The 20,085-nt window shown below is 40.1% G+C and overlaps 1 protein-coding gene across 1 annotated transcript in view; it reads left to right on the top strand.

Annotated features, from left to right (window-relative positions):
• The window catches only part of ank1b (ankyrin 1, erythrocytic b), an 82,540-nt gene that overhangs the window by 34,755 nt on the left and 27,700 nt on the right, over positions 1-20,085 (top strand). Inside the window, exons 3-24 of the mRNA XM_047161730.2 lie at positions 2,291-2,389; positions 3,392-3,490; positions 3,592-3,690; positions 5,403-5,588; positions 5,831-5,929; positions 7,535-7,633; positions 8,019-8,117; positions 9,794-9,991; positions 10,125-10,223; positions 10,444-10,542; positions 11,036-11,134; positions 11,234-11,431; positions 12,638-12,736; positions 12,832-12,930; positions 13,719-13,916; positions 15,415-15,513; positions 15,896-15,994; positions 16,569-16,667; positions 17,006-17,098; positions 17,244-17,316; positions 19,235-19,255; positions 19,909-20,032. Coding sequence (XP_047017686.1) covers positions 2,291-2,389; positions 3,392-3,490; positions 3,592-3,690; positions 5,403-5,588; positions 5,831-5,929; positions 7,535-7,633; positions 8,019-8,117; positions 9,794-9,991; positions 10,125-10,223; positions 10,444-10,542; positions 11,036-11,134; positions 11,234-11,431; positions 12,638-12,736; positions 12,832-12,930; positions 13,719-13,916; positions 15,415-15,513; positions 15,896-15,994; positions 16,569-16,667; positions 17,006-17,098; positions 17,244-17,316; positions 19,235-19,255; positions 19,909-20,032 — 2,477 coding nt within the window. The remainder of the gene's footprint in view (positions 1-2,290; positions 2,390-3,391; positions 3,491-3,591; positions 3,691-5,402; positions 5,589-5,830; positions 5,930-7,534; positions 7,634-8,018; positions 8,118-9,793; positions 9,992-10,124; positions 10,224-10,443; positions 10,543-11,035; positions 11,135-11,233; positions 11,432-12,637; positions 12,737-12,831; positions 12,931-13,718; positions 13,917-15,414; positions 15,514-15,895; positions 15,995-16,568; positions 16,668-17,005; positions 17,099-17,243; positions 17,317-19,234; positions 19,256-19,908; positions 20,033-20,085) is intronic.

Genomic DNA, 20,085 nt, shown 5'->3' with positions numbered 1-20,085 from the left:
GGCTGTACTTAATGACGGTATAAGCGTGTCTTGTTCCCCTGACTAATTGGCCATGCGTTGGCACCCACAAAGATATGGTTGACAGTCATGGCTTGGGGAATGGACGAGTGTGTCTGGCTATAGCCTGAACACCAGGGTTGGAAGGATTACTTAAAAAATGTATTCCGTTACAGTTACAAATTACTTCATAAAAATTTGTAATCAGTTACATAATCCAAGTATCAAAATATGAGAGTAATGTAATCAGATTATTTTTGGATTACGTCAAGGTCACATCCAGTTGCAATCAAAATAATTCAAGCCCCATTGCAATTCAGGTTTATTGTCAAAATGTACAGACTTTCAGCTGTTTGCGATGAACAAATCAAACAAAAGCAACTGAAATAGATCAATACAACGGATGCTTCAAGTGGTTTTCCCAAATACAACTGAAAATGCAATTTATAATGATTTCTCAAGTCTCAAAATTATTCATCCCCCTGAATAGAATCCCGCACAACAGCACAAATAGGCAAAACAGGTGTTGTCTCAAACACACCTATTTAGAGCTTATTTAGGGGTAGTGGTGGATTGGCAGTTAAGGCTCTGAGTTAGGATGGGAGGGTCAGGGGTTCTAGTACCAGCATTGCCAGGCTCTGGGTTACTGATCGGAAGGTCAGGGGTTCAAGCCCCAGCACTGCCAAGCTGCCACTGTTGGGCCCTTGAGAAAGGCCCATAACCCTCTCTGCTCCAGGGGGTGCTGTATCATGGCTGACCCTGCGCTCTGACCCCAGCTTCCTGACGGTCTGGGATACATGAAGAAAAAATTTCACTGTGCTATAATGTATACGTGACCAATAAAGACTCATTATCATTAAAAACTTGTTCAATGTTTGGATTTGTCTGAATAAAATAAATAAAAAATCTATTAAGGAGACACTGGTTCCTATAAGAAGAAAAAAACAGGCACCAAATAATTTTTTTTTTTTAAGTTCCACATATGAATGAACTTACGTTTAGAATTTTTTCAAACACTTCCTTTCAGTCATCTGGTCATGTGTGTACGTCTGGCCTCCTTTTACTGTGTCAGCGTTTTCATCCAAGTTCACTTAAAGTGGGAACTGAACGTCTTTTCCAACTTGGGAACTTTATACAGTCACAAAGAATTGATCTTTATACAGAATCTGAGCCAGTATCACTGATCATAATTATGTCAGCATCACTTGGCCATTGAGTGTAGTTTGGCTTCCTCCTCTTCCTCCTCCTCTTTTTTGCAGAAAGCCAGCGTTTGACACATGGTTCAGGATCAAACTGTTCAAGTGATGGGCCCTCTGTGCTGATCCTGATCCTGATTCGGTCTCGTCATGTCGTTCAACTGTATTTTTCATGGAGCGATTACACAGTCGCAAGCTTTTTTTACGCTTTTGACTATCGCCAGCTTTGGAACAGAAGTCACAAAACATTTTCTACGTGCGATGATCATACTTGAGCCATGCAAACTCTTGAATCCAAGAAGTCTTAAAATGTCTTTCTGCACTTTTACTCGGGTGTTTATTGATTGACACGGAAAGACGATCCTCTGTTCTCAATCTCTCTCATGCTGGCACAACTGGAGCCTGCTTTTTTATGATTATCATGTGTTCGCATCAGCACTGGTGCTCGACAGAGATGAGAATTGTTTGAAAAAGTCTGATATTGTTGCCATTGGCAATCTCAGCAAAAATATAATTCTCAAATGAATATTTTTGGTTGCAAATGCGCCCGTTTTAGGCGCAGTCTGGAGCCCTGCAAAAGTTACATTTCTTTGGTTTTAAATGAATTTTTTTTAAAAATCCCGATATTTCCTTTATTTATTTATTTATTTATTTATTCAAAATGTACCTGTAATCTGATCACTTTTTTTTTGACGTAACTATAACGGATTACCAGTTTTTTTGTATCCTGATTACGTAACGCCGTTACATGTATTCTGTTACTCCCCAAGCCTGCTGGTCACATATATATATACGCTCACGTTCACACACATCACAGCTGTTGTATGGCCCTTGTCTGTGCTGCGTGACACTGCAGTGTGAGGAGCTTCCAGTGCAGTCAGCATAGCAGAGCCCCCTTACGGCCAGCCAGCACCACGCACACAACCTGTTAGAGCCAAATGTCTTCATGTACTTTTCTACTCACTGTTTAATGAGAACAGCCAGATATTTTTTTGACTCTGACTCAAAAGACATCTGAATGGCACAGTGGTAGAGGTAAGGGTGCATCTTGTTGAACAGATCAGGTTTTAAACAGATATGCTTTTGTTTGTCGGCAGAATGGACTAAACGGGTTGCACTTGGCTTCAAAAGAAGGCCATGTTAAGATGGTGCTGGAGCTGTTGCACCATGGGATTGACCTAGAGGGCACCACAAAGGTATTCAAACACTGCTCAGTTAATAAATATTAAAAAGCATGCAATACGAGTAAAACAAACGGTATTAATCTATTTCCCTGACAGTCGGATACTTTACACTAAAACTCACATATATATATATATATATATATATATATATATATATATATATATATATATATATATATATTTGCCGTTATATAAAATCTTATTGGTTGTATATATGTATATATGTCCCATTGTTACAATAAGTCTTAAAGTAAGTATATCTGCCAAGAAACTGTTAGAGTAGTACGGCTACAGTAAAATCCCTAACTGCTGGGCAAACTGGTAGAATGGCATACCTGCAGTAAAAACCCTAATAAATGGGCAAATTAATGTAACTGGTAGAATTACATGCCTAATATAAACCACCATTAAATCGGCAATAACTGGTGGAATGGCACACATACCATAAAAAATAAACTACTGTAACTGCTAGAGTATCACACCTACCTTAAAACCATAACATATAGAGAAACTCTTGTCTGCTAGGGTAGCATTCCTACTGTAGAACCCTAACAAATGGGCAAACTACTGCAACTAGAGTAGCACTTCTACAAAAACACACTAAAAATTGGGAAAATTGCTGGAGTATCAGAGTATAGAGTATAGATTAAAAAAAACAAACAAAAAACAATAACCAATGAGTAACCTATTGTACATTTACATTTATTCATTTAGCAGTCGCTTTTATTCAAAGTGACTTACAAATGGGTGGTGTGGGGGGGATTTTTTATAAGGAAGGGGGGGGGGGCTGTCTGGGGGGCTTACTGGGAGACAATTTAGGGGTTAGTCAAGTGTTTTCACGGAAGAGGTGAATTCTGCTGTCCAGCTTGAGGCTGGAAGTTCATTCCACCAATGAGGGACAGCCATTTTGAAGGTTCTGGAAAACTTGAAATTGTAACTACTGGTGTAGTTACATTCATTTCGTCTGATGATGTATATATTTATAACTACTTGATACTTTTGTCTTACTCCTAGAAAGGGAATACTGCACTACATATTGCTGCACTGGCTGGTCAAGAGAAAGTAGTTGCCGAGCTAGTCCACTATGGTGCCAATGTCAATGCCCAGTCTCAGGTCAGTCTCTGAAAGTCCCAGACTAATTTAGTTGTGCCTCTGGGCTGGTCTCAATATGTGAAGTGCTGATGTTTGTTTTATTTTTAATGTCGATATTTCAGAAAGGTTTCAGTCCCTTATACATGGCAGCACAGGAGAACCACTTGGAGGTAGTGAAGTTCCTTTTGGAGAACGGAGCCAATCAGAGCCTCCCTACTGAGGTGAGAGACACCACAATATGCTAATAAGCACAAACCGCTTACTATTTTCTTAAAAGTAATCTTAAGACCAGTGTTGCCAACTGACAAATCGAGTGATTATTGAGCAGAAATTAACGAATAGATGGGGCTCTCCAGCTCACATCACAGCTGCTGGTTATACGGATTGAAAGAGTAGATTCACTCGTGTCATCAGCAGGGTGTAAAAACTGACTGAGTTGTGCTCGCGTGAGCAATCAGTGATCACTACTGTTTCCAAAAACCAATCACTGATCACCATTGTGCCTAATGATCAATCACTGATCACCATTGTTCCCAGTGACTAATCACTGATTACCATTATTTTGCAATGACAAATCAATGATCACCATTGTAACCAACAATCACTGATCGCCACTGTTCCCAACGATCGATCACTGATCACCACTATTCCCAACAATCAATCACTGATCACTATCGTTCCCAGCAACCAATCAATGATCACCATTGTTCCCAATGACTAATCACTGATGACCATTATTTAGCAATGACAAATCACTGATTACCACTATTCCCAACAATCAATCACGAATCACTATTGCTCCCAGCAACCAATCAATAATCATCATTGTTCCCAATGACAAATCACTGATCACCATTGTAACCAACAATCACCGATCACCATTGTTCCCAACAATCAATCACTGGTCACCATTGTAACCAATAATCACTGATCACCATTGTTCCTATCGTTCGATCACTGATCACCATTGTTCCCAACAATCACTGATCACCATTGTACCTATCGATCGATCACTGATCACCACTGTTCCCAATGATTGATCACTGATCACCATTGTTTCCAACAATCACTGATCACCATTGTTCTCAACGATCAATCACTGATCACCATTGTTCACAACAATCACTGATCACTATTGTTCCTATCGATCGATCACTGATCACCATTGTTTCAACAATCACTGTTCACCATTGTTCCTATCAATCGATCACTGATCACCATTGTGTCCAACAATCGATCACTGATCACCATTGTTCCTATCGATCGATCACTGATCACCATTGTTCCCAACGAATGATCACTGATCATCATTGTTTCCAACAATCACTGATCACCACTGTTCCCAAGGATCGATCACTGATCAGCATTGTTTCTATTGATTGATCACTAATCACCATTGTTCCCATCGATTGATCACTGCTCACCATTGTTCCACACGATTGATCACTGATCACCATTGTTTCCAACAATCATTGATTACTATTGTTCCCAACAACCAATCACTGACCACCATTGTTCCCATTGACTAATCACTGACCACCATTGTTCCCATTGACTAATCACTGATCACCGTTGTTCCCAGTGAGCAATTACTGATCACCATTGTTTGTCCACCTGTGCACTTCTTTGTTCTATTCTTGACTATATTTACAAATAATAAATTAAAGGTATTCCATCCATAACCCTTTCCTTTGTGTCTGCTTCCTGACTCCTCACTACCAGTGCTTCAAGTGTCTTCAGAAAATATTTCTTTGATATGCAAATGATCATTGTGACGAACTGAATATGCAAATTAGCATAGGGTGACTTCCAGCTACTTTTTAAAGAATACATTAACTACTTTCCCCTGAAATCAGTTTGCAGCACAGTAGGTTCTCTTAAGACTGTCCATGCATACCTGTTGGAATTTTTGCTCCCCTCTGTGGCATGTCAGGATGGCTTCACACCACTGGCCGTGGCTCTGCAGCAAGGTCATGAGAACGTGGTGGCTCTTCTCATTAACTATGGCACAAAGGGCAAAGTGCGCCTGCCCGCTCTCCACATCGCCGCCCGCAATGACGACACGCGCACTGCAGCTGTGCTGCTACAGAATGACCCCAACCCTGATGTTCTTAGCAAGGTAGCGTTAGTCTGTGTGTGGATCCATTTGCACTCGTTTGACAGCTTGAGAGCTTGGCAATAAAAAACTATGACCTTGATCATGATACTTCGATCACAGCTGCTGATGCATGAATTTATGAAACAGTATCATTTGATATTTGTCCTTAGCCTGATCTCATAAGGTCCTAGATTTAATGTATTTATTCCCTCTTTTTCTTTCTATGTCTGCCTTTTTCCTGTCTCTCTCCCTCTTCCCTGTAGACTGGCTTTACTCCACTCCACATCGCAGCACATTATGAGAATCTGAGTGTTGCACAGCTGTTGATAAACAGGGGAGCCAATGTGAACTTCACGCCAAAGGTTGGTGCTCTTCTCCATCTCATGTTACCATTCATCTACTCTGATTTAAAAAAATCAAGAGGCCCACCACTGCCCTATCTCCCATTACAGAAACTCTTCCCATGATAGCACATTAGTTAGCTAACATTAGCAATGAATATAACTATTTTTAAATGATCTTAGATTAGCTTATGGTAGTTAGGTGACGAGTGAAGAAAATTCATTATTTAAAAATGATTTATGTCAAAATCCTGTCAGAATTGATGACGTTAGGTAATATTAGCCTTTCATCTGCAATGAAGACTATAAACGTTTATGAATGACTTCTCTCACATATCCTGTTAACTCATTTAGCATTAGTGTTGTTTATGATAAACGCTGTCGCCTTGGTTCATGTAAGCTGGCTGATTAGTGTTATCCGGAAATATAATGAACATTAATATGTTTTTGGTCTTCTCATAAGTCGTGTCACATTATCTCGTGTTAGCCTTGTGTCTAGCATTAATAACGACAATTATAGTTATATCTTAATGTGACTTCAAAATCCTCTCAGAAATCCTGTGAAGATTATAAGGTTATATTAGTTAGCATTAGCAGTGAAAATTTTGGACATTTATGAATATGACTTTAAAATCCTCTTACACGTTCTCTCAGTTTTAGTGCATGATAGCCAGCTAACATTAGCAGTGAATTAAAAAAAGTGAGGTCATGGTAGCTACTGTAGGTGACTAGCATTAGCAGTGAAGAAAATTAATATCTGTCTAAGAAATCTATCTAAGAAAATCCTCTAAGAAATCCCGCCCCTCTAAATCCATCAAAGCTGACCAGCCTGACAAACTGATGCTGGTGATTAGCTAAGAACAGCTAACTTTCCCAGCCTGTTTTTTTTTTTCCTAGTATTTTTTTTCCAGTATAGCATGAACAGTGAATATTATAAACATTTATGAATATGCCTATAAGTTCTCTCAAATATCCTGTCAGTTTAGCTCAGCATTAAGTTTATGAACAATGATGATAAATCCTGTCGTGTTAGCTCAGATTAATTAGCTTTCTAGTCTGGCTGTCAATTTATTGTTACTCATCTATCATTAATGTAACTTCAAAATCATTTCAGAAATCCTCTCAAGGTAGCTTAGTTAGCTTAGGAGTTAGCATTAGCAGTGAATATTATGTGATTTAGAATCCTCTTAGGCATTCTGTCAGATCAATTTTTTTTTTAGCTAGCTGGCTAACAAAATCTGTGACTGAATTCAAATCATATAGGATTTAGGAATGCATTTCACATGTAGCTTGAAATAAAGGCTTTTACTCCTTTTACTGTGCAGTACACAATTTATAATCATATTCATAAAGTTTATAACAAGTTTATAACAAACTAACCTGACAGGATTATTCTAACCAGCTAGATAGCATGAGCTAGCATGAGAGGATTTCTGAATGATAAACGGATAAATGAATTCCAATGACTCCTTTTCGTTTTATATTAGTGGATAAATGACAAGCTCACATTCCTACCCGAGAAGCTCTCTTAATTTTTATTTTCGTATATGAAAGACCCTGCTGAGAGACCTTGTTGTTGGATTAAACTTCATTTAAGTGATGACTAAATGAATCTTCTGTTCTCAGAATGGCATCACTCCGTTGCATATAGCTGCCCGAAGGGGAAACGTGATTATGGTTCGACTTCTCTTGGACAGAGGAGCACAGATAGATGCCAGGACAAAGGTACAGTATCTATTTGCCCCTTTTTGCTTATACCTTCAACAAGGTAGCCTTGCAGAGGGTTCATATATCAGATACAGTATGAAATTTCTGCAAAGTAGACTGCTGGGTTATTTATGTCTTGCTTACAGAGGATGGCCTATTTATTTCCTCCTGGGAGTAAATCAGGTATTTCGTATGTACGGTTCAAGCTAGGATTCAAATGCCAAGTGTTGCGTTTGGATGATTAATGAAGTGCACGTGTTCCTTTACCATGAAGACTTTACTGTCAAAGGGTTTACACACAAACTATTTTAAGGAAACTGGTGCAATGGAACTGTAAAGGAGAACCGCAGCATAGAACTATGTACTGTATAGCTTCATCAGTCTTTTTCTCTGTTCCTGTCAGGATGAGCTGACCCCACTGCACTGTGCTGCCAGGAACGGCCATGTGCGGGTCATCGAGATCCTCCTGGACCAGGGAGCACCCATCCAGGCTAAGACTAAGGTGATTCGGCAGTGAGAGCATATGGTGATTCAGTCTCAGGAGCTCCTTACTGAAAGTTGCATCCAATGCAGGACAAAGGCTGCTTTTACAGGGACAATCTGGCATCTGTTGCTAACATTTATTGGTTTATTGTAGGAGGGTTGTTGTGGATATGACCAGTTCCTTCTGTGTAGACGTTTTAGGGACAGTGAAAATGGAACAAGAGAAAACAGTACATGACCAACATTATATTATGTTCTGAAATATAAACAAATACTACTAATAATGCAGATTTGTCATTCGTATGGCCCTGGGACTGCAATTACCACATGCAGTTTTCCACTCAGGTCCTCTTTTTGGTGAACAGTGGAGTAGTTCAACAAACAGACTTCATGTTAAAACCATAATGAACTTTCTTTTACTTTCACACTATCCGTTCTCACCCAGATGAGGATGGGTTCCCTTCTGAATCTGGTTCCTCCCAAGGTTTCTTCCTCATATCATCTTAGGGAGTTTTTCCTTGCCTCTGTCACCACCCGCTCGCTCAATAGAGATAAATTCACACCCTTAAAATCTCTATCCTGTGTTTATATGTTTCTGTAAAGCTGCTTTGAGACAATTTCCATTGTTAAAAGCGCTATACAAATCAAATAGGATTGAATTGAATTGAGAAATTAACCACTTATTCCTGTTCTATAAGTGGAGGTTATCTAATCAAGCCATTTTTAGCATTTCATTATAGGCATTAAGGGCAGAATGGTGGAACAGCAAGTGGAGTTGCAGCCTCACAACTCCAGGGTTGCTCTGGTTTCTGTGTGGAGTTTTGCATCCCCCCCCCCATGATCCACATGTGGGTTTCCTTTGGTCTCTCTGGGTTTCTCCCATCTTCTGAATTTATGCTAGTAGTTGGATTGGCTATGCTATATTTCCCTAGGTGTAAATGTGTGTGAATCGTGCCCTGTGATGGACTGATTCCCCTTCCAGGGCATATAAACCTGCCTTGCACCCAGTGTTCACGGGATACATTCTGCATCTGAATGAGTTATAGCCATGATCAAAGTTATAAAAATATCAAAGTTTTTCAGTCTTGTCTCTAATGAACACATCTTAGCCTATGTGCAATTACAACAGACAAGAATTTAGACAGCTCATGTTCAAGAAGTGTTCACCCTGTCTTTAGGACAACGGTGGAGCTGTTTTCTGTGAGCATCTGTTAACTCACGTATGCATAAGAGGACAGAGAGAGAGATTTCCTCTGAGTGTGTTACACTGCCCTGTGACACAGCAAGGGCAGCAGTTTGAAAAGTTATAGAAAAGATGGCTTCACATGTTTGCCCCGCCCTCCCCTGGTTGGTAGCGGTATTGTAATAGGAAGAGTTAGCTAGTTGGAGTGAATTTGCTAGAACAAATTGGGGGAAAAAGGGAAATTTTGACACTCTATACTGAGATAAGTTTACACAAAATGCATAATGGAAATCTAATGGCATTTGTTCATGAAAAATGTTTTCATAATTCTTGCAAATAAAACTGTACAGTTCAACATTCAACTGCAAAAAATTCTACATTTTTATGAAACAGCCACGAATGGACAAACCTGACCAATAGTTTTTGCTAGTATTTCTACTCACCTCACTCCTTTGAGAAGCTGATAGTATGATAGTATGTGTGCTCCACTGATCTGCTCTGTCATCATGCAGAACGGCTTGTCTCCCATCCACATGGCGGCGCAAGGTGATCACATGGACTGTGTCCGCCAGCTTCTGCAGTACAATGCTGAGATTGACGACATCACTCTGGACCACCTGACGCCGCTGCATGTCGCAGCACACTGTGGTCACCACCGCATGGCCAAGGTGCTGCTGGACAAGGGGGCCAAGGCCAACGCTCGTGCCCTGGTAAATCGTGCTATATATTTCCTGTTTCTTTTGGCCAAATCATTTAACCCCAATTCAATCATATATACCTGTGTATAGACTTTACAATGAGTGCTTGACAACTCCATCTAAGTTGCATCTCTTGCTGTTTCAGAATGGCTTCACACCCCTGCACATTGCCTGCAAGAAGAACCACATGCGCTCCATGGACCTACTGCTCAAGCATTCAGCGTCTCTGGAGGCAGTGACTGAGGTCAGATATCACCAATATGATATAATATCACATCATCCAGACCATTATTATGTAATTCTGAAGATATGAAATTTTACTGATGCGCTAGAGATAATTTTGCAGTCATGCTACCTTCCAGTGTAATGTAGTTCTGTGCTGTTGACATAGAACTAAAAGCCTTTTGTAGGATTCAAAGCATCAGTTAGGATTTTTTTTTTGTTTTGTTTGTGTTCTCTTTCAGTCTGGTCTAACTCCCCTCCATGTGGCTGCATTTATGGGACACCTCAACATAGTGAAGTGTCTCCTGCAGAGAGGAGCCTCTCCAAATGCGTCTAACGTGGTGAGCTGGTTCTTCAGGTCTCAGTTTATTAGTAACTTCATATACACATATACGCATGATGTTTCAAGATCTTTGCTGCTGCAGCTGCTTCGCTAGGCACATTCTTTGAAGGTCCCTCTCTGATTGGGCAGCATTTTAACCAAAAAGGACCCTTCCTTATCAGGCACTGAATTCAGGACACCCTTTGGTGAGTGTCTATTAAAAAACACTCCAAACAAAAACAAAAAGCCATTTTACAAATGTTTTCTCAGCCACGTAATACGCTTGTGCTCCGGCCATGGCTTAAATCGTTAGCAGGTTGTCCATATTTTCCCATATTATTTGTACCAGTACGTAAAAAACAAAAAAGGTGCACGTACGTGTGGTGCAATACTAGCCTAACTAGTTGGGGCAGTATAGCACCTGACTAAACAACTAACAACTGACTAGCGTCGCGACTTAAACTACAGATTTAGGTACTATTGATTGCACCACAATATTTATGTCCCTGTAGAAGGTGGAGACTCCGTTGCACATGGCTGCACGGGCAGGGCACTGTGAGGTGGCTCAGTTCCTGCTGCAAAACTCAGCCCAGGTGGACGCCAAAGCTAAGGTAGGCAAGGGTTAGGACACAGAAGGACCCTGTTAATTCATTCTCTTAGAACAGCTACAGATTTTTTAAATCTACATCGCCGTCTTTCTTTCTGTGCAGGATGATCAGACGCCACTGCACTGTGCAGCTCGGATGGGACATAAAGAACTGGTCAAGCTGCTGTTAGAACATAAGGCCAATCCGGACTCGGCTACTACAGCTGGCCACACCCCTCTACACATTGCTGCCCGCGAGGGACACGCCCACACAACACGCATTCTCTTAGATGGCAACGCCCAGCAAATCAAAATGACTAAGGTTAGCCTTGTTCTGTCTCTGCTCCCCCCACTCCCGCCTCATCTCTCCTTATGGATTCATAGAATACACATCTCCCCTTCCTTTCAGTTTCTGTGATTTACATTTGATTATATTATACATGTATTGTTTTCCTTTAACTCACATTGTGACTGTATAGTTAATTGTGATCAATTCAACATACTTTACTGCTATATTAGGGCATTAAAGTTAGCCAATTGGCTAATGTCAGATAAAGAGTTTGGTTTAACCCTTTGCTTGGGTGGTGGAATATCTGTCTGTCTGTCTGTCTGTCTATATCTAGTTTAAATCCATCCATCCATCCATCTTCTATACTGCTTATCCTTCCTTCAGGGTCACAGGGAAACCCTGGAGCCTATTCCAGGGAGCATCGGGCACAAGGCGGGGTACACCCCTTGGACAGGGTGCCAATCTAGTTTAAATCTAATTAAGTTTATATTGGCCATTTAAAAGATCCACTAACATGGCAAAATTACAAAGTTTTGTTTTTGAATTAGCTAACCAATTGTAAAAGATAATAGCAATTTCCATATTTTAGCTGTTATTGTGCAGCCCTATATTGCTTTACTGCATTTTGTTAACATCAATAAACCATTAACATGTGTGTTAATAGGCCATAAGTGATATTAACAAAGTAAAGTCAGACCTCATGATTCAGCTACGCTAAAACCACCAACGGCATGTTGCTCTATCCAGAATATAAACAGTTTAAGCTACACATCTTTTGCAAAAAAGCTTATTTAACAGTTTTAAGTTTTAAGAAATGTAACAGTTGTTGTTGGACTATTACAAGTATAAATAGTGTCGTAAACAGGTTTTATATATATATATATATATATATATATATATATATATATATATATATATATATATATATATATATATTTTACATAGCAAGTACATATATGCTACAAATGTCGTTGGTAGGGATAAATTGCGCAGTTCTGGAGTATTCCTTTAAGAATACTTCTATTGTATTATTGGTATTCATGGTTTGTTATTGTTACTGTTAAATGTCAGGTGAATATGCTAAACATTCAGTAATGTCACCTTCACTGTCATTTCTTTAGCCTTATTCCCTAGTCTATTTATATTAAAACGTTTTCAATTATGAGTGGGTTCTCTCTTTTTTGGGGGGGGGGATTTTAAAATTTTTATTACGATTTTCTCATCTTTTTGATCCAACAGAAAGGCTTCACTGCTCTCCATGTGGCGTGTAAATACGGGAAAGTGGATGTGGCAGAGCTGCTTCTGGACAGAGGAGCAAACCCAAATGCAGCAGGAAAGGTAAAGCAGTCAACTTATACTGTGTGTGTATATAAAACCAATATACCAACAGCAGTAGGTGTTTGAGAACATGCATCTGTCCTCCATTATAGCAGAATGGACTAACCCCTCTACATGTAGCTGTCCATCACAACAACCTGGATGTGGTCAAGCTGCTGGTCAGCAAGGGCGGATCTCCACATAGCACAGCTAGAGTAATACACACACACACATGCACGACTACATGCTGTACATAACACCGACCTCACATGAAGTAGAAGGATGCTTATGTGAAAAGCACAAGCCTGTAATCTAAAATAAACACAGAGTGAACATTAGTAATAGTACTACACTGTGTTCGTATCAGAAAGTAAATTTTTTGGCGCTGATATCTGGCTCAATTTTATGTTTCGTAGGTGACCTAGGAGCCACATAAATACCCATCGTCTTTAAATTGTCTCCATGCGGGAATATTTTTTTATTTAAGCCTCTAACACACAGGCCAAATGCCAATGGGTCCCCATCCACTACACATTCTCGCTAAAGAGAGTGGCACTGAAGAAACATTGTAGTCCACAATATGCCTGATAGAGATTAATCACAGAATGATTCACTCATATAAGTGGATATTATAACCTACAGTACTTACATCTAACATCACTTTTAGGACAGATGCTTTATTATTATTATTTTTATTTTTATTATTACTATTTTTTCATGTTTAATAAGAAATTGAATACATCCGCGAATACTATAAATGGCATGTTCCTGCAATAAGTCTCATTTAGCCAAAAGGTTGAGCAAATGTGCTTTGATAGACTTGTGTTAGGTGGCTAAAAGTAAAACAGGAGATCATGAAAACATGTACATTTTGTAAAAAAGAAAATACATGCCTTGAATACATACGTAATATTAAAATCCCAAAGTATTTGACCAGTGAACTGTATTTTGAAATCCAGAAATCCACAGATGTTACATCATAATACATTTCTCTCTCTTTCAGAATGGTTACACACCGCTGCACATTGCTGCTAAGCAGAACCAGCTGGAGGTGGCCAGCAGTCTGCTACAGTCCGGAGCCAACACTAATGCAGAGTCCTTGCAAGGCATCACGCCACTCCACCTGGCTGCTCAAGAGGGCCGACCTGACATGGTGGCCTTGCTCATCTCAAAACAGGCCAACGTCAACCTCGGCAACAAGGTCTAAGCACATACCAGGCCGGTTTACCAGCAAACTAAATTGTAGAGTGCAAATGTTTAATCCACTTACCAATAAAACCCCATCTTGGCCTGACTGATGGTTAATATTCAGTACAGTGTTAGAATATTTGGTGAATTTCAGATGTCAGAATTTCTCCTTTCAGTGTGTAAAGCATGTGGGACTAATCTAGATTAAATCTCTCTTCACTAGTCATGAGATAGATGTTGTATCCCACCCAGATTGGTTTAGTAAAACTATGAATGTCAATCATGCATACTCACTAGAGTATTGGGCCACACTCATTAGGACTGTCCTTAGATTGGTCTGATCAGCAAGTTCAGCTGGTATTTGAGCAAGGTTTTATCACATTCAGAATGGGGGGAAAATCTCAGTGATCTCAGTGATTTTGACTGTAGCATGATTGTTGGTTCCAGACGGGTTGGTTTGAGTATTTCTATAACTGCTGATCTCCTGGGATTTTCATGCACAACAGTCTCTAGAATTTACTCAGACTGGTGCAATAAAGGAAAAACATCCAGTGAGCGTCAGTTTTGTGAACGGAAACGCCTTGTGGCATTGTAGTGATGTGATGTGAGGTCAACAGAGAATGGCTAGACTGGTTAGAGCTGGCAGAAAGGCTAAAGTAACTCAGATAACCACTCTGTACAACTGTGATAAGCAGAAAAGCATCTCAGCATGCACAACACATCAAATCTTGAGGTGGATAGGCTACAACAGCAGAAGTCCATGTCAGGTTCCACTTCTTGTCAGCCAGAAACAGAAAGCTGAGGCTGTCGTGGGCACACGCTCACCAAAACTGAAAAGTTGAAGACAGGAAAAAACGTAGCCTGGTCTGATGAATCCCGACTTCTTCTGAAGCACACAGTCGGTAGGATCAGAATTTGGCACCAACAGCCGAAGTCCATGGACCCAACGTGCCTTGTGTCAACAGTCCAGGCTGGTGGAGGTGGTGTAATGGTGTAGGAATGTTTTCTTGGCATATTTTGGGCCTGTTAATACCAATCAATCATCTCTTGAATGCCACAGCCTATTTGAGTATTGTAGTAACAAGACAGATGAGACTTATTGGTGGTAGAGGCAATACCTTTGGTGATGAATTCTACTTGTTGAAGTACATGTTTTTCTAAGTTCCATATCTTAAATTGTCATCAATATAGTTTTTGGTCCATTTTAAGTTGCTCCTGTGCACAATAGGATTAGTGGAAAAGTATGTTGGGGGAAAAAAAAAGTCAAACGTGTGAAGTTTGAAGGGTCTCTCTCACATACGGTGTGCGAAAGTCTAAAACTAAGAAGTGTTTTATTTAACTGATTATAAAAATGTGTGAGTTTTTATTTGAGAAATTCTTGCCTAAAATCTAAATCTGCATGAATGTCCTGTTTGTTTGCAAGTTCAATTCAATGCACGTCAGTGCTCTGGTGCTGTGGCAGTAATGCAATATATGTGTGTATTTGTGTGTTTGTGTGTGTGTGTGTATAGAGCGGTCTGACGCCACTGCACCTGGTGGCTCAGGAGGGGCATGTGGGCATTGCAGACATGCTGGTGAAGCAGGGCGCCTCAGTCTATGCAGCTTCAAGGGTAAACACACACACACACACACGCACACACATACACGCACAAATCTACAATGCATTTCAACATTCGACATTAGCGAGAAAGAGTCCCTGAGACAATGCGGTGTTTAATGAAGCTTAGTGAGACTTGGAGTTGATGAGCAAGTAGTTCAGTAATTCAGCTTTAACCTCTGACCCTTTATCAGACACATTTCTTTCCCCTAGAGGATTCCCTCACCTCTCGATCAATGCTCTCAAAATAGAAGCCCCACAGGAGGCACTGTCATACCGGCCGACATTGACTTCCCATCATCACTGAAGAGACTGAGATGTGGAGTCTGATATTCCTGCTTTTTTTCTCTTTACTTTTATATTTACAAACCTTGCTCTTACTCTATCTGTCGCAGATGGGATACACACCCTTACATGTAGCATGTCACTATGGCAACATAAAGATGGTGAAGTTCCTTCTACAGCAGCAGGCACACGTTAACAGCAAAACCAGAGTAAGTCTGAACCTCCAATCATATGGCGTCACTGCAGCACCTTTATTTAATCCATAACGCTTAAACTACTAGCTCCCCTCCTCACTCCTTCCCCAAACATATTAATTTAGGTCTGATTCCACCTGACTACAAGAACTGGTTTATTCCATCACTTATTAGAAAGTAATGCAATAATAATAATATAATCATCATCATCATCTGTCACCCATCTGTATTAAATTAAAGTAATCATCTGGTGGAACACTACATTAGTCAAGGATTTATTCATTCATTTATTCATCTTCAGTAAATGCTTATGTTCAGGGTGGCGGTAGGTCTTGAAGCCAATCCAGGGAACACTTTGCATGGATGGGATACCATTCCATCACATGGCACCATGCACACACACACATTCACACACTTATTCAAACCTAGGGGCAATTTAGAGTCACCATTCCACCTATTGGCATGTTTTTGGGAGGAGATAAAGTCAGGAACCCAGAGGAAACCCTGTTCCATTGTTTAAATATGAAAGTAAGTAAATATGAAAGCCATTTAAGTGTTTTCTTTCTCTCTGTGTTTCTCTGTCTCTTAGGTGGGCTATACGCCACTCCATCAGGCAGCCCAGCAAGGTCATACAGATATTGTCACTCTCCTCCTGAAACACGGAGCCCTGCCCAATGAAATCACAACTGTAGGGACTTGTTTCATTTCGTTCATCATTACCTTTAGCTCTTTTAAATTTGTGCTTAATCCCCCCCCCCCCCCCCCCATCTTATTGCAGTCATCTTGCTATATGCTGTAATTGAAACACTGTCAGATTTTTGGACATTCTTCTTACTTCTGACTTTTTTTCATGTTCAGAAGTAGGTTTCCATGATTTTACATCAGTTTGTGGGGCTTTGATCATTTTGAGCAATTGGAAATGGTCTGAATATTTAGAGATGTGGTGTGGTGTGATGCTGCTGTATGGGTTTTTATCAGAGATGGCCACATGGTGTCTAACCAGTCTGTGCGTGTTGTTTGTGGCAGAACGGAACGTCGCCCTTGGGTATCGCTAAGCGGCTCGGCTACATCTCTGTCATTGATGTACTCAAGCTGGTGACTGAGGAATCTGTGTCTGTAGTGAGTGCTTATTTGAAGTTATTTATTTCATCAGTGGCATGCTGTGATGTTAAAAACTCCCACATATCTCTGTTCATATTGTCCTCGTTTGTCAATGTTACTGCATAATTTTTTTTTAGAACTACCTCTCTCTCTTTACTCTCAGATCACCACTGATAAGCATCGCATGAGTTTCCCAGAGACGGTGGATGAGATCTTGGATGTCTCAGAGGATGAGGGTGAGTAAAGCTGCTTTATATGGATTTGGGCTAGCATGGTGGTAAAGCACAGTGTTAAGAAACCTACTATGCAATTGTAACAATTGTCTACAAGCTACTTTCAGAAAAAAAATCAAACACACACACTTTTGATAAAGTAGCTAGCTACACTACAAGCTACTAAGAAAAAGTAGCTAACTACACCAAAGCTAATTTGTAAAAGTGAAGATTATTTTCATTTTATTGTGCAGCTAATTTATTGTGCAAAATAAAATGTACAGTGTATTCCATAACAAAAGAGATTTTGGTAACTATTGGTAGCTATTTGTAAACCACTCTTCAGGAGAGGAAAAAGTACTGAAAAATGTTAGTTAAGAATACAAGCTAATTTTGTTTTTTCAAATGTCATACTCTATCCCTTGTCAACCAGAGCGACACTAACCAGTCATGACCATCTGTGAGCTCATGTATGTGGAAGACAGTAGTTAGCTGCTCATGCTGCGCTATGATGCTGCTCAGTTAGAAAAGATGTGGTGGCTTTATGTGTCTAGGAGGGAGTATGTGCTAGCTTTCCACCCTCCCTGGATATTAGCTGTTGTGTAATAGAGAAGATCTAGCTAGTGGGTAGGAACTGGCAAGTTACCAAGTTGTGAGGAAACAGTGTAATATAATGTTTAATAGGTTGTGTGAAAAGGAAAAAGCTGTATCGCTTGTGGATATAGTAATTCCTAGTTACTGGATTATTTTTGAAAATAGCTTCAGCTACTGCTACACAACTAAACATGGAGTTAAACTAGTAGTGTCACAACTTGTAGCTAGCTATTCCACACTTCTGGTAAACCAATGCTTTCCTACAGAGCCTCAGCTAAACCGATGACTCAAAGCAGGGGTCTTCTGTCTTCTGTCAGCCAAATTGGAGGAGTAATTGTTAGCTGATTGGAGACCAAGATGAAGTGATTAAACAAGTGAAAGATTGAAGACCCCTGCCTCAAAGGGACCCAGGCTTTAGACCAGGGGTCTTCAGTCTTATTCAGAAAGGGCTGATTTCACTTGTTTCATCAGTTCATCTTGGTTTCCAATCCACTTTCAAGTATGCCTCTAGTTTGGCTGGAATGAAAGCCTGCAGCCATGCTGACCCTTTGCGGATATGACTGAAGACCCCTGCTTTAGTCAGTTGTGGCAATAGGTCATAATGTAACTGCAGGCCAAAAATGGTCCAACTGTAATCAGCAGCATTTAAAAGAGGATTCTGAAATTGTAAGTGCCCTCTGTTGCCTTCAAAATGAATTTGCTGGAGGTGGAGCTAATTTATGGGCCAAAAATATACAATGTAAACAGAAACTTTATTATGAATCAGATTTTTGAGGGTGTCTTTGAGATTATTAGAATATTACATGTCTAGAAACACTTTTTACAAACTGCATCTGGAATCTGGGCCAAATATAATCCATGAAACATATTTCAGGTCTGGAAAACCTGTCAATTTCAAAACTTTATATAGTAGAAAATGTCACCATGTGAAGAGTTTTCCAAAGCTGCTCCACATTTCTGTTTAGCTACTCCAATGGCAACCCCTTGGTGGAATGCTAACTATTTATGCATGTGCTAATGCTAATACTCAAAAGATGGATAATTACTGGAGGCATTTGTAAATAGTTAATCAATTTTTTAAAAAAATTATTCAACATCTGACCTCTATGTGAGCAAATTAAGGTAAGTTTGAATAAAAAGGTCATTTTTCAACATGCATACCATCTCGGCAGATGGGACCTGTATGATCACCACATGAGCACTGGACCGCCTCTCCTTTGCTGTCTGAGAAGTCTATTGTTAAAAATGAAGGGACCAAATGCAGTGGATGCTTATACTTAACGTACAGTATGAGGATATCTATGCTAATGATCTACTCTGAACCATGCTGTTTCCATCTCTTCTCCAGGAGCTGCACAGCTAACATTAGGTAGGATAGTCTAACCGTCTCTGCCTTGATTGTCCAGTTGTCGGTGGTTCGTGACGTCATGTGACTGCATCTTGAGCACTCTCATTCTGTCTGATGCTGGGTTTTAGCTGCTCTATTTTGGGATCTATTGTTTGGTGTTACAACAGTGTGGGCTCCTCATTACCCTGTGGCCATCATCATGTGGTCATGACTTGCTTTTTTCTTTGTCAGCACTAACGCCTGTTTGTGGGACCATCATTCAAAATTCGCCTCTTATCCCACCATTACAGGACTGACAGCAAATCGATTAATGAACATGACTAATGGTCTTCATTTGACTCAACAGAAAGGTCCTAGGAACTGAACAGACAAACTGGCTGTATTTCCATCCTCATGGAATTCTTGGATATCTCTTGAATGCACTGTCTTGATTTTCTCCATGTTTTCCTTTGGTTCTTTGTATGTATGACTCCATTGCTTGAATGTGTGCTTGTGTCTGAAAGATGGTGAGTGGTGAACGCTGGAATAACAACTGAGCTCTCCTTAAATCATGGCTCTCACTTCTCTCCACCTTTCTGACTAGTCTTCTCTTTTTTTTTTTGTTTTCTTCCTGCCCTCTTCTCCTCCATTCCTCTGGAAAACTGATGTCTGTTTACTGTTCTGCTAATTTGTAGGTGATGAGCTGTTGGGAATGGATGGCGCTCGCTACTTGAAGCTGGATGACTTGAAGGATCAAGATGAAGACTTTCTTTCACCAAAGAAATCCCTACGGGAGTTTGAGAGTGGGATGGGCACAACGTAAGCTTTGGGTCAAAATCTTAAAAGAAGATAAAAGAGCTTAAGATCACTCT

The sequence above is a fragment of the Ictalurus punctatus genome, chromosome 18, assembly GCF_001660625.3.
Source record: "Ictalurus punctatus breed USDA103 chromosome 18, Coco_2.0, whole genome shotgun sequence".
Lineage (NCBI taxonomy): Eukaryota > Metazoa > Chordata > Actinopteri > Siluriformes > Ictaluridae > Ictalurus > Ictalurus punctatus.
This window is presented reverse-complemented; position numbering and strand designations above follow the sequence as displayed.